Source organism: Idiotropiscis lumnitzeri, chromosome 1, assembly GCF_059441095.1.
Source record: "Idiotropiscis lumnitzeri isolate Australia: NSW breed Sydney's pygmy pipehorse chromosome 1, RoL_Ilum_1.0, whole genome shotgun sequence".
NCBI classification, from domain to species: Eukaryota; Metazoa; Chordata; class Actinopteri; order Syngnathiformes; family Syngnathidae; genus Idiotropiscis; species Idiotropiscis lumnitzeri.
The window spans coordinates 16,030,809-16,043,419 of NC_142391.1; the positions used below are offsets into that span (position 1 = coordinate 16,030,809).

Sequence of the window (12,611 nt, forward strand, 5' to 3'; positions counted from 1 at the left end):
TCTATTATACAAGAGTAGAACAAGTGACGTTGGGCTTTTCCCTGACAGCGTCCGGTCGCCGCGTCCATTTTCAAGGTCCCGGGTGACCTTCAGCTTATCCCTGCTGACGAGCAAAAGGCAAGTTTGACTGGTCGCTAACTAATGGTGTTAAACATACTGTAAACATTTGGATTAGCCATTCACTCACATTTACGTTTGGGCAATTTAGAAATAAAAAGTTCCCTATTTATGTTTTTGAAATATGGGAGGAAGCCAGAGCGAACTGCTCTGGCAAACTTGACCCCCGATCCTTTTGACTGTGAGGCAGATGCACTAACCACTCGGCAATTGTAAACACAATACTGAGAAAAAGACTTTCTAATTAGGCTTTTTTTTTACTTTTGTTTTTAGCAATAAAACAATAACCTAATAAAACTGAAATGTCACTCAATAAAAAAAATCCTGTGTCTGAACTTAAATGGCTATTAGATTCAAAGGAAACATTTTTTGTATTTTATTTGCTGTACCCTATCCCAATGCTGTATTTAGTCCCGCTATAAAATAGATAACACAACACTCCTATTGAGGACCCAATACATTTGAACAGTATTGTATAAAATAACAAAAAGTAATAAAGATAATAAATGTTGAAAAAAAAAAGCGTGAATCAAAAAGCCATTTCCCCAGAAATAATTGCTTGATGGTCAATAAAATAGCTCGCAGAGTTTTACGCAGTCAATTGCCAATCCTGTAAAATCAGAACAAGAACCAATTTTGGGTAACGACACAAAGTTTGGAAAAGGCTGCTATATAATTTAGGGGGGGGGGGGGGTCACATAACAGTTTTTATCTGGTTTTCATAGAGCACCAGAGGCTGTTGCTGCATGCGCCCCCCCCCTCCCCCAATCCACAGACCTCACTATATGAAATTAAATACTTCCATAGTTTCCGCATTGTGCGTACGCAGAATGCTTTGGACTTACATGCGAACTATAGATGCGCATTCTCTTCCGCTCGTACTACATTTCAAGGTTCCTTTTCCACATGCGCATTTCTAATCCCCTCGAAAAGCGAAAGGAAAGAAGCTCTTGTTTATGAAGTTTGGGATGCTGCACTCCAGGAGTTCGAACCATCTTGCTGTCTGTGTATTACTTTCAATTTGATGAATAAAGATGGGGATAATTGCAGATCTCCTCACACAAGCAGGCGTCATCACAGATAGATGACAATATTTACGTCACCTGGACCAACCCACACCCTGCGGATATGGAAAGCATAAATAAGAGCAACAATAAGAAACGTGCCGTTTTCAAGGGTATAGCGAGCCATCACCCGTATTTTGTGAACCACAGACCAGGACCAAGAAATATTTTGGCCGACTCGTTCTTTAGCTGCCCCGTGATTTGTGCTTTTTTTGTGCGTGAATTCCTTATGCAGCAGATGCTTTGTGGATGAGGTCCACTAAATTGAGGAAGAAGCAAATCAGTTCACAAAGTGATTCCAGTCCAGTACATTCACTCAAAAGATTAATTTAGAGAAACCCCACACAAGCACACAGAGAACATGCAAACTTCACACAGGAAGGCGAGATCGGAACTTCAAACAAGAAACTGCGAGGCAGACCAGACAACTATAAATCTACCATCCAAATTAAACTAGTTTACTACTTTAAACTCTTTTTTTTTTGTATTAAAACACAACAACACAGGACACAAAACAGAAACACCAACACATTTTTCTTAAAACAGAGAAATTGCACTTTGTGATCATCAAACCTAGGATGAACCCTTGAAATTCATCACCCTCAACATTTCGGCCACATCCGGGTAGAGAGTCCACTCAGATGACCGCATCTGAGAAATTCCAAGCATCAGATTAGACTCACACGGGATGACGGCAAAAGAAGGCTTTGAACCGTGTTGTTGTCTTTGACTCATTTTGGGGGAATGTATAACGGGATGGAGGATGGTAAGAAAGGGCGGGAGGGGGTGTTCACAGATTTAAAACCCCTCAGGGTGTATTCCACTTTGCTCAGCCCAGTGAAAGGATGGAGATCATTCTCTGGGTGGCGTATGCATACCTCGCATTCCACGGTTGTGACATGTTTGTGAGAGGGGCTGATCCTTGTGCTTTTGGGTTCTTGGAATGTCAGACAAAGATGCCTCAGATAATACAAAGGAAATCATAAATTAATTGAGTCAAGCAACAACAATAAGAGGGCGTTTTGAGGTGGTGGCTTCACATTGGGATAAAATGTGGACTCCGTGATGGGCAAAAGGGGGATGATTTAGTCGAAATTTGAAAAAATGGCAGCAAAGGAATCTGGAAAATCTCTCAACAATAAATGACAAGCAACCTGTCAACTTTTGCTGTGGCAGTGTCACAATTGTGCGATTCATCTCGTTATGTCCGCTGCGCTGATGACAAAGCAGCACCTGTGTCACCAAAGGTGCCTAAAAATGTTGAGGCTGTTTGCCATGTGATCAGATTACTGTCATTCTTGGAAAGTTACTGTTTCATTCTAAACCTCTTCAAAACCGTTACAGAGAAACGTGACATCATTTTTTGGGGGGCATTGGATAGTTAACCATTTTCTCTCAGAGAGAAATCACATCATTAGACCTTGAAAGGGGAACAATAGTCTTGTCGTCGGGTGATTCAGATGATACATGGATGGACTTTTCATTTACTTGTTCACAAATAGTTAGAAATAGAGCTGAATGATGATCGTTTTCAGATCAAAATCGTGATCTAAGACAATATAATTTCGTGATCGTGATTTTTTTTTTTTAAGCGATTTTCAATCAGAAGCAATACATTATTGATGGACAGGTTACGCTAACCAATCAACTCAGTCAGTCAATCAAAAAAAAAAAGCATTGAAAAAAGCATTGCGCCAACACGACCACAGTTTCCCATCGTCATGGGGTCCCTGCTTTCTTAGGTGCTAAGCTAACATGCGCTGTACCATTTTGGGCAGCTGCAATGAGCTGCGCAGTGCGAATCCTCTCCTCTAATAACTGATCCTCTCCTCGATGCAGGCAAGTATGCAACAATTCTGACAAGTAGTCCTATTAGAGAGCATTGTGGGTAATTTTGAGTGCCCGACATTCATCCGCCTGTGCTCCATTTAGACAACCTACAAAATTGGCTTAACCTCTTAGTAGTGCACTAAATAGGTAATAGAGCGCGCGTTCAAACACTGCCTATGAGAAGATGGAGAAGTTAATACTAATGTGAAATGCAGAGTGGAAAAAAAAAAGAAATAGACTTTTCACAGAAGTCGAGCTGGAACCCCGTTTTTGGACGGAGCGCAACCAAGAACAACAGCAAATTAGCAGAGAGAGAAAAAGTAAGAAAACAGCCACACAGTAAGCATATCTTTGAAATCTGGAAACGTGGAGTTTATAAGGTCAAATATACGGTATATTCGCATATTAAGTATTTAGAATCTCAACAATGTTCGTGTTTTTGTTATTTTATGTTAACTGTATGTGAAGCGCTTTGTTACAGCTGAAGCTGTTGTGAATAAAATTGTATTGGATGGTATTGTATTTATTTGCACTGTTTTGCATCACAGTGTACTCACTTTTGCAGGCTACACAAAATTACTAATTTTTTTTTTCACCAATAAATTTAGCTTTGCATGTAGACCCTAAAATAGCAAAGAATTTAAACGTTTATATTGCTCGCCCAATCAAGATACGTTCTCATTAGAAGGCTATCTCTCCTCTGTCCACTAGAGACAGCGTTGCTGTCTCTATTCAATGGGAACGAGCCAGCTCACATTTCTGATTCAAAATTCGAAATTCAAAAACATAAAATGAGCTATTATCTGATCATTTTATCATGTGTTTATTTAACACAAGTCGGGAAGCAAAATACGACCACAATTTGTTTCCCTCTAGCTTCTTTTGCATCGACACGGAGGACGTTCTTCTTCTGCTGTTACCTTTTTTCTATGCCACTGCAGCAGTGGACGAAGAGAAGGAGACAAACATGTCTTGGGGGAGTCACGGGAGGGACTGATCACTATTTATCCATTCAAAGTCATTGTAAATGCGTCGCGAATAACGTCAAAATAACGGGACCAACCGGCCCCGAAATGGGGAGGGGACAAACATCCATGCCTGTCTGCAGGCTGCTGCTGCTGCCGGCCACCAACCTAATATAAAAGTGCCAATGTTAAGGTCAATAAAATCTCCCTTTCAGTTCATATTGTGAACTATACCATTACAGTGAAGGGATTCTGCAACAAAATCAAGCTTATGAAAACATAAAAGACAACCAATAATAAAATAATAATACAAGGCAATCATATAGTTCTAATTCCTGCAGGATGATGACAAATGTACTCACGAAACTTGACGGAGCGGCCGACTTCATCGTCTGAGAAAGCGGCACAGCTTCGTGATTGGCCATGGAGACGAGCAAGGAGAAAAAAGTGGACAGACTTCCTTTGTCGATTGGATGTTGCAATAGTTAAACAGTTTCGGCGAATGTTTAAACTTCCTATCATCCTTGTAGTACCAGCTCTCTGGCGAACATGTTCAAATAAAAAGCTGAACAGAATGGCCGGCACACCATTTAGTAGGCTGGAGACGTCATTCATTTCTCTTTAAAAAGTCACTCCTTTGGATGACATTGAGAGGCACCAGCTCCGTGACATTGAATATTCTTATTACGAAAACCCACTCGAACACAACAACACTTTTAAACAATGATTTTTTTTGTTGTTGTTCTAGTGGGCGTCCTGGTAGCTTGGAATAAACGTAAGCCAGACCAGTTGTACGCCTCTTAATCTTTCCACTGGAAAAGGTCATGATCTGCCGTACATCTAATCCATTAGCGACCATATTTCTGAACCCTCAGTCTCTATTTGAAGCTGTTACGTCTTTGACCAAAAAATATGAAAACATTCTTTTTACATACCATTTTACATTTATATATGAACATGTACAGTAGCAAACCATTTCAAATATTTTTGGTTAAATAATATATTTTTACATAAACTATTTCACATAATTGCATATATTTATGGATTCATGATGTCATAAGTTTTGCTTTATTGAACCATGTTTAACTCATTTACTACCATTGACGGCTAAAGACGTCAAAGATCCTTTTTTTTAACTCGGCTGCTAGTGAATAAGTTAAAAACCTTGAAAAAGGACTGCCTCCCTTACAGGCGCTTTAGTTTCCATGCATTTTTAGAGTGCTTTTTGTGTTTTGATGGTATGATGTAATTTTTGTAATTTTCATGTATTAAATGTTTAGTACATGGGCAATATTGCACCGACTGACTCTTGACAAGAAAATTGTGAATTGAATTCAAATCCAACTATCGGTCCCTCCAATCTTTCAGCCTTAATGTGAAATTACAAAAGTAAATCTTGATGTCTATGAGCATGCCGCTGTGGCGTTGTGATATCAAAGTGCGGCTAATTTGTCTATATGGTCTTAAACACTATTAAGTCAAAGCTACAAGTCAAGCAGAGGTCAGTTTATTGGATGTACATTTTAGCATTTTTTTTTTTTTACAATGTAAACTAAGTAAGTAACTTTATTGTTCAGCGATCTCAACACGGGACAAACAGTGGCACCTCGATTTACAAACTGACTTGATTCTTGGACTGAATAGTCAATTAAAAATTTAGAAAATCAAACATAACTCTCCCATATAAAACAACGTGACAAGTTAACAACGCAGAACTGTCCTCTATCATCAATATGAATATGCTCTGCCCCAGATGTTCCATGAGTCCCTCTGATCCAGACATAGCTAATCTGAAATCACAAAACACCAAAGTCTGGCGACCAGGTTGCTACAAGTACGAAGAAAACAAAACACACTTTATCTTGACGAATGGGTCACAAGGCAGACAATATGTTGTAAATAAAAAGACTGAGGTCCTAATGGCCATTTTTTTGTGTCCTGGTAGAGCGTTCTCCTCTTTTGTAATGTAGGTTCGACATCTAGAAAAGCCAGGTCTCATCACGAGTTAGCAGCCTCGCCATCCGTTGTATTTTGTACATTTGTCGAATCTCCAATATGGTTGGAATGCCGTCTAATATTTTGATTTGGTCTGTGGTTTGTAAACATCAAAGCAATTGTAAATCAGGTTTGCACTGCATTTGTGTTTGGTAACATGTCTGTGTGTCATATTCACATTAGTTGGCCAAGTGTATGAAGTTTTGCTTTTGAACGCTTTATTCTTTATGAACACTTTATTCTTTTTTTTAAACACTTTATTCTTTTTATTTTTCATATACAAATGATCATGCAAATATCATGTGCAATTTGAGCCTCTTGCATTTGCATTTCTGCTGATTCTATATCCTTGCAGCGTTATTATATTTACTCACACTCGCAACTATAGAAAATAAGTTTTATAATTTTTTTAATATCTTTTTTATCTCACCTTTTTCTTCTATTTATTTATCACAAGTCTCGGCACTGATTAGGATAAAATGTGACCCTGGGTATCGAATTTTGTGCCATATTAAGTGTAAATGTGTGTTTGTATAGCAATAAAATGACTTGAATCCTTGTGTTGCCTCCATCTGTACAAAGCTTTTATCGTTTCTATGGAGATTTGCTTTTTTCCCCCATACTCTATGCTTTGCTTCCGCAAGATGCTTGCCCCGTTTGAACCCCACTCCTAGCTTTGCTCCTCAGATGAAATAGTAATGAAAGCCACAGTCACAATTGGCCCAGAAGTATATGAGACAAAATACACAGCTACTCCCTTAGATTTGACAGAGCAGCTTCCCATAAATTGGCTAATTTCAGCGAAACATGAAAAAAGTGTGTAAAGTACACAAAAATGATCTAGATCTTTGGTGAATTTTGTCCAAAGCATGTCACGGAAATTGGTACTATTTTGTTTCTATTTTTTTTTTTACCTTTTGCCCTCACTTCTACAACTTCAGAACATAACCATTCTGGAAATTGCAAAGTGCATTAATTATACTTCTGAGTGTTCATTTGTGCAAATTGCACCTTGAGGGGCATAAATGAACTACCCCACTGCTGTGTCTAACAGAATGATGAAATAATATTCAACCATTCCCCCAAAGGTCCACAACCTTTTGGACTACTGAGTTCTATTTTGTATGTTCTTACATTATTTAATTAATGCTTGCATATAGTAGACTTTAATATAAACTGACCATGCAGTTTTATGGAAATTGATATACGCTGGACAGTAACCAGGCCTTTGTGTGGCCATTAAGAATGCAGCATTGACCAGGAATTATAAATCAAAGTAACCTATTCGTGAACTGAGGAACCCAAACCAATCTATGTAAATCAACAAAATACCCAAGGCCTCAAACTAAAAACAAGTACTAGAGATTAGAGAGCAGGGGGGGGGGAGTGCTGACATTTATTATGTGATAGAACGAATATTCAAACTTGATAGCCATTCAACAAGCAAGTGAGCCTATCATGGACGTCAAAAATCCAGACAGCTTGAAGCAATGCTGCAAAGAGTGCAAAGTGGCATGCTGCTGTAGGCCCATCCTCCTGCATCCCATTGGATGCAGCCCTGCTGACACGCCCATGGGAGGAGACTCCGGTCGATTTTGAGGCGCGGTTGAAATACTCACAGTCGCTTACATCCTTTAATTTGAGCTCAGCTCAGCCACGGTAGGTTGCATAGTCACTGTGGGGGAACCGTCTCGGTGTCTGTGTAGTCAGGACGAAGGAAGGATTCTTCACTCTTTGGCGAGGTCTCTCTCATCCCAGGGCTGGATTTTTCAATCTGAAAAAAAGACACCAACTATACTTTGATTTTTTTCTTTTTCGACTTTTTTTGTGTTTAGAATCTCGATCAGTGATAAAAAATGGGAGCCCACATGTCCAAGGGAGATGTAGCTGTTGAGGCGAATGCCTCTGCCGACGTTGCTGCCGCTAAAGCCAATGGCCAGGTGAGTAAATTGGAGCAAATCGAGACAGTGAGCACCGGCGGGGAGTCACATGGCACCCAACGCCCACCACCAGCGTGCTTGGAGCGGCGGTACCAAGCTGTTGCTCAGCGACGCTGCAGGTTATATTCGAAACCTCACAAATTGAATTTAATAAATGATTTGGGGGGGGGGGGGGGTGACTTGGCTGCGAAGTAAATCCGGTCCCCACTGATGATCACCGACCGTGCCTTTGTTCAGTACGGCTGCTGGTTCCACAAGGGAAATTCACTCAAAGCGATGAAAAAAAATGTGATCCTGAGTGACACACTACGACTAAATCTGTAGGATATTAGAACAATATTTTATCCCATTGGTTTGGCTTGAATCGTGGCGAATATTTGCGGCCGAGTCAAACAAAAGATGCGCAGTGGAAGGCGTGCAAATGCGCTCTACTGGAGGCACATTTTGCAGAGTTGCAAACAAAAGCGCGGATATGCGCCTGCTCGCTAAGCCACGAGAGATTTTAGGTTTGAATAAAATTGGGGTGAAATTGCAATATGTGGCGCTGAATGTAAAAACACAAAACCCCAAAATGTTACCAAGATTTCGATTTGTGTTCATGTATTTGACCGCAATAGAATCCTGCCGTTTTTTTCAAAACTGATGAATGAACATTAAAGCCAAAAAAGAATGATGGCGAGAGCAGTTGTGACGAGGGGATTCCTTTGTTCTTTAACGCTTACCAGCAGACGTAACACTACTGCCTCCACGCGGATGATTCTAGTAATGCAAACAGCTGTAACCGCCCCTCCCCCTCTTATTTGAAACCGAGCTCAACAGCTTTCCTCAAGTGTAGCAGGGAGTCATGTAAAATAGTCATTGTCATTTCTAGCATGAACTCATGAATTACTCCATCTGTTTTACTAAAAATCCCTCTTTTTCTGTAGGAAAACGGCCACGTCAAGACCAATGGTGATGTATCTGCCAAGCCTGACGGGGATGTGGCCGCTGCAGACGGCAATGGCACAGCCGAACCAGCTAAGGAAGGAGAGGCCGGTGCCGGGGATGCCATTGAGCCTGCTCCTGCGGTGGACGGTGAGGCCGCCAAGACGGACGGTGAGGCCCCCAAGGACGGGAAGAAGAAAAAGAAGTTCTCTCTGAAGAACTCCTTCAAGTTCAAGGGCATCTCACTGAAGAAAAGCAAGAAGGGCAGCGAGGAGGCCAAGGAGGAGGCCACCTCCCCCGCAGGCGAGGAGAAGCCTGAGGAGAACGGCCACACGGCCAAGGAAGCCAAAGATGAGACGCCAGCCACCGAGGTCAAGGAGGGCGAGGCCGCAGCGGCCGCCGCTTCTCCGGAGGGGGAGGCCAAGGATGCAGAAGCCGCCGCCCCAGCCACGGAGGCTGCTCCTGCCGAGGAGGCAGCCCCTGCCCCTGCCCCTGCTCCTGCCCCCACCCCCGCTGAGGAAACGACACCCGCGGCCCCCGAAGGCGACGCCGGTGCGGAGTGATTGCACCATCAGCGATGAACTAATTTTCCAAGATTAAAGTATATAAATATATATGAGAGACTCATGCCACGTTCTTAAAGTTATACAACAAAACTACAAAAGAAGACAAAGGATATATCACATTTGCTGATTCAACCACCAGTTTACTTGCCTTTTTTTTTTTTTTTTTTAAATCGGTTCTTGACAGACGGAATCTCACCGAGCCCTCAAATTGAAAGCGTCTCCCCCTTATGGTACACACGGGAGTGGCATGTGGAGAAGGTAATGAACTGGATGTGAAGCGAATCAGGAATAAGTACAAAATTCCCCCCGACCCTGAACCAATTCATGGAGAGGCATCCTTCAGCGTGGCAGCCCTATAAATTTTTTTTTTGTCTCATTTTTGGGATCTAATGTTTGCCATCGCTGCAGAGCAAGACATAACATCTCTATTTGAAATGACTTACATGGATGCAGAAAACCTTTTCATATGATCTTAATTTTTAGAACTATACATTCCTAAGTTTTGCCGACAAATTTCAAGTATTTTGTCATGTAAAGAAAAAAAAAACAATGATGCGGAGGTGGGATAAAATCAGTGTCTTTTTTTGTGCATTTGGATTCTTTCCAGACTAAAGTCCCCATTGCAGCTTCTTGGGTATTGCAGTGTTCACATTTCAGAGTTTATGATGCAGGAGTTGGGATTGTGTACAAAATGTGAGCTTTTTATCTGCAAAACTTTTCAATGTAAATATGTTTTGGCCAATGTTTTTGGTTCTTTATTTTGCTATCATTTAAAGATGTTAATGGTTTTATTGTAACTTTTAATAAGGGTAAAATAAATGTTTGATCCCCTCTTGCTGTCTTCTGCCTTTTTATTTGCACTGACGCTGATTTAGTTGCTGTAGACGTAGATATCGTCACATTAAGTTAGTCGTTGAGCAAAGAAGGGAAAATTGCTGACTCTGCAATTTCGGGATGGTCAATTCAAAACATTGCTGGTGGGAAATTTAGATCTTATTACCAAGATCCCTAAGTATTTCCTAAATGAGAAGCGCAACTTTTAAGTGATTTATGTGAGTTTTACATTTGTTAAATTAAGTGCAATAATCATTGCCAAACCCAAAAAAGTGGATTCTGTGTACATGTAAAGGGTCAGGGCTTCTTACGCGTCTCCATCGTCATGGCCATCCTCATGTCATCTACATTGTTAAATCTCATTTTCTTGATGAACCCCTACAGGCTTGGGAAAGTGAGAAAAAAAATCAGCCGTGTCCTGAGCTGGAGGTTACTCTCGCAAAGTGCTGTTCTTCTCTGTCAAATTCTGGATAGAACAAATATAATGCCTTTCAGTTGTTGATCCTCCAGTTATATCATTGCTAATTAAAATGATGTTTTCTAAATCTAATTATGCATGCATCAACAATTACACATGATTGGCTGATCTGTCCCAGTGGGCCTATCAAACCTTGATTTTTTTTTTCAATATTGACCTCATTACAATGTTGGAGTTATTTTAAACATCTTGCTGACTATCCCTATTAATTAAACTGTTCTTTTTCATATATCCTGTCAAACTCATTTTTCTCACGGGACACATTGTAGTTAGGGTTTGACAGTGAGACTAAATTCATGTATAATCACCTCATATTATAACATATACAGCTTACAACAAATTGAGTGTTGAAATCAGGGGAAAGTTTGTTTAACTGACCTACTGTGAAAGTTATTTTTAAAAAGAAGCGGGTGGGTGCAACAAATGAAATGCAATGTACAGATTTTACCAATTTATATGACGTAGACAACATGATTTGATTGAAGGCCATGTGATGAAATTATATGGTTGTCCGGATCTTGCGTTTGAGACTTGTGTATCGATAAACCATCCATCCATCAATCATCTAATACGCTTTTTTCTCACAAGGGTCGCGGGAGTCCTGCAACCTATCCCAGGTATCTTAAGGCAGTAGGCGGGGTACACTCTGAACTGGTCGCGAGCCGATTAATTGCAGAGCACCAAAAGACGAACAACCATTCCCCCACTCACTCACACCTAGGGACAATTTCGAGTGTTCGATCAACCATCACGCCGATGCACCCATACTTGTTGGCGGCTCACGACACAGCAACCTTGTCTGTGGCGTCACCTCCTAGCTTGGCGTCGAGTTGGTGAGTAGGCCCTCACATCACAGACACGTTCGGCGGCAAAGTCAACCTTTTATTAAAGAATGTGGCACATGTAAGTCAACTTGTGGCTCACACTCATGACATTTGACCACATACTTCCTACAAATTGTGTATTTTCTGGAAATTCGGCATGTTTTTGTCGAATTATTTCCCCCCACCATTTTATACAATCCGTCCGCACTCTTTGTAATGTTTACTCAATAACCTATTTGAAGCGGTTAAAATAGATTGAATACAAATACTGCCACTAGTATGGAAAAACTACTCGTTCTGCGAAAGCTATGTGACGTATTGTTTCGTGTAGCGTTTTTTTCATTATTAAAATGATTAGAGATAATAATTATGATAACGAGTGAAACTAGTAAGGGTTGCTACATTTGTTTATTGCATCACTCATGCCATTAGACTTTTAAGGCGTTTGTGAGGTTGTAGGGCAGACGTTTGCTTTTGTGACATTTTCAAAGATTGCACGGTGAGTCTTCACATTATCGCTGAAATTGAACGAAACGGTACCTGGGAACGCAAACAAGCTGGCGCATTTAGACTTCTTGATTTTTGAGTTTCGATAATTGATTATTTTCAATCTCTCTGTGACGACGGAAGACTGATGGTTGGGAATCAAAATTATTTTCAATCAATTTGGACGGTGCTGGACTGATGGTTGGGGATCACTTCAGGACCTCTGAGAAGTGGTCATCACGTCAGATCAGCCATGGGTAAGCATACGTTGATATGTAGCGCCCCCTGGTGGACAAAAGGCTCAAGGTTTAGTATAGATGAACAGAACCTTCATTTAAATGGCATCAAATTCGGAACCAGCAACGACGAGGTGGCCGAGTGGTTAAGGCGATGGACTGCTAATCCATTGTGCTCTGCACGCGTGGGTTCGAATCCCATCCTCGTCGGATCCATTTAATTGTTTTTGCAAAATACTTCCCTCGACTCATTTTATTTTCGTTGATTGAATGGCAGTTCATCCACGGAAGTATGTTGAATTGATTTTTAGTAATTCATGTCCGTAATTCAACCGAGAAGGGTCTTTATCAT

General features: G+C 40.8%; 1 protein-coding gene and 1 non-coding gene across 2 annotated transcripts; both read left to right on the forward strand.

Moving 5' to 3' along the window:
* The first annotated feature begins 7,588 nt into the window (after positions 1-7,588).
* On the forward strand, positions 7,589-10,232 carry marcksl1a (MARCKS-like 1a). Its single transcript, XM_088288038.1, has 2 exons — positions 7,589-7,911; positions 8,838-10,232. The coding sequence occupies exons 1-2, from the start codon at positions 7,828-7,830 to the stop codon at positions 9,396-9,398; spliced, it is 645 nt and encodes a 214-aa protein (XP_088144164.1). The 5' UTR covers positions 7,589-7,827; the 3' UTR covers positions 9,399-10,232.
* A 2,155-nt stretch (positions 10,233-12,387) lies between these two features.
* Positions 12,388-12,469, forward strand: trnas-gcu (transfer RNA serine (anticodon GCU)). Its single transcript has one exon. It is a non-coding gene; the product is annotated as a tRNA-Ser (tRNA).
* Positions 12,470-12,611: the final 142 nt, after the last annotated feature.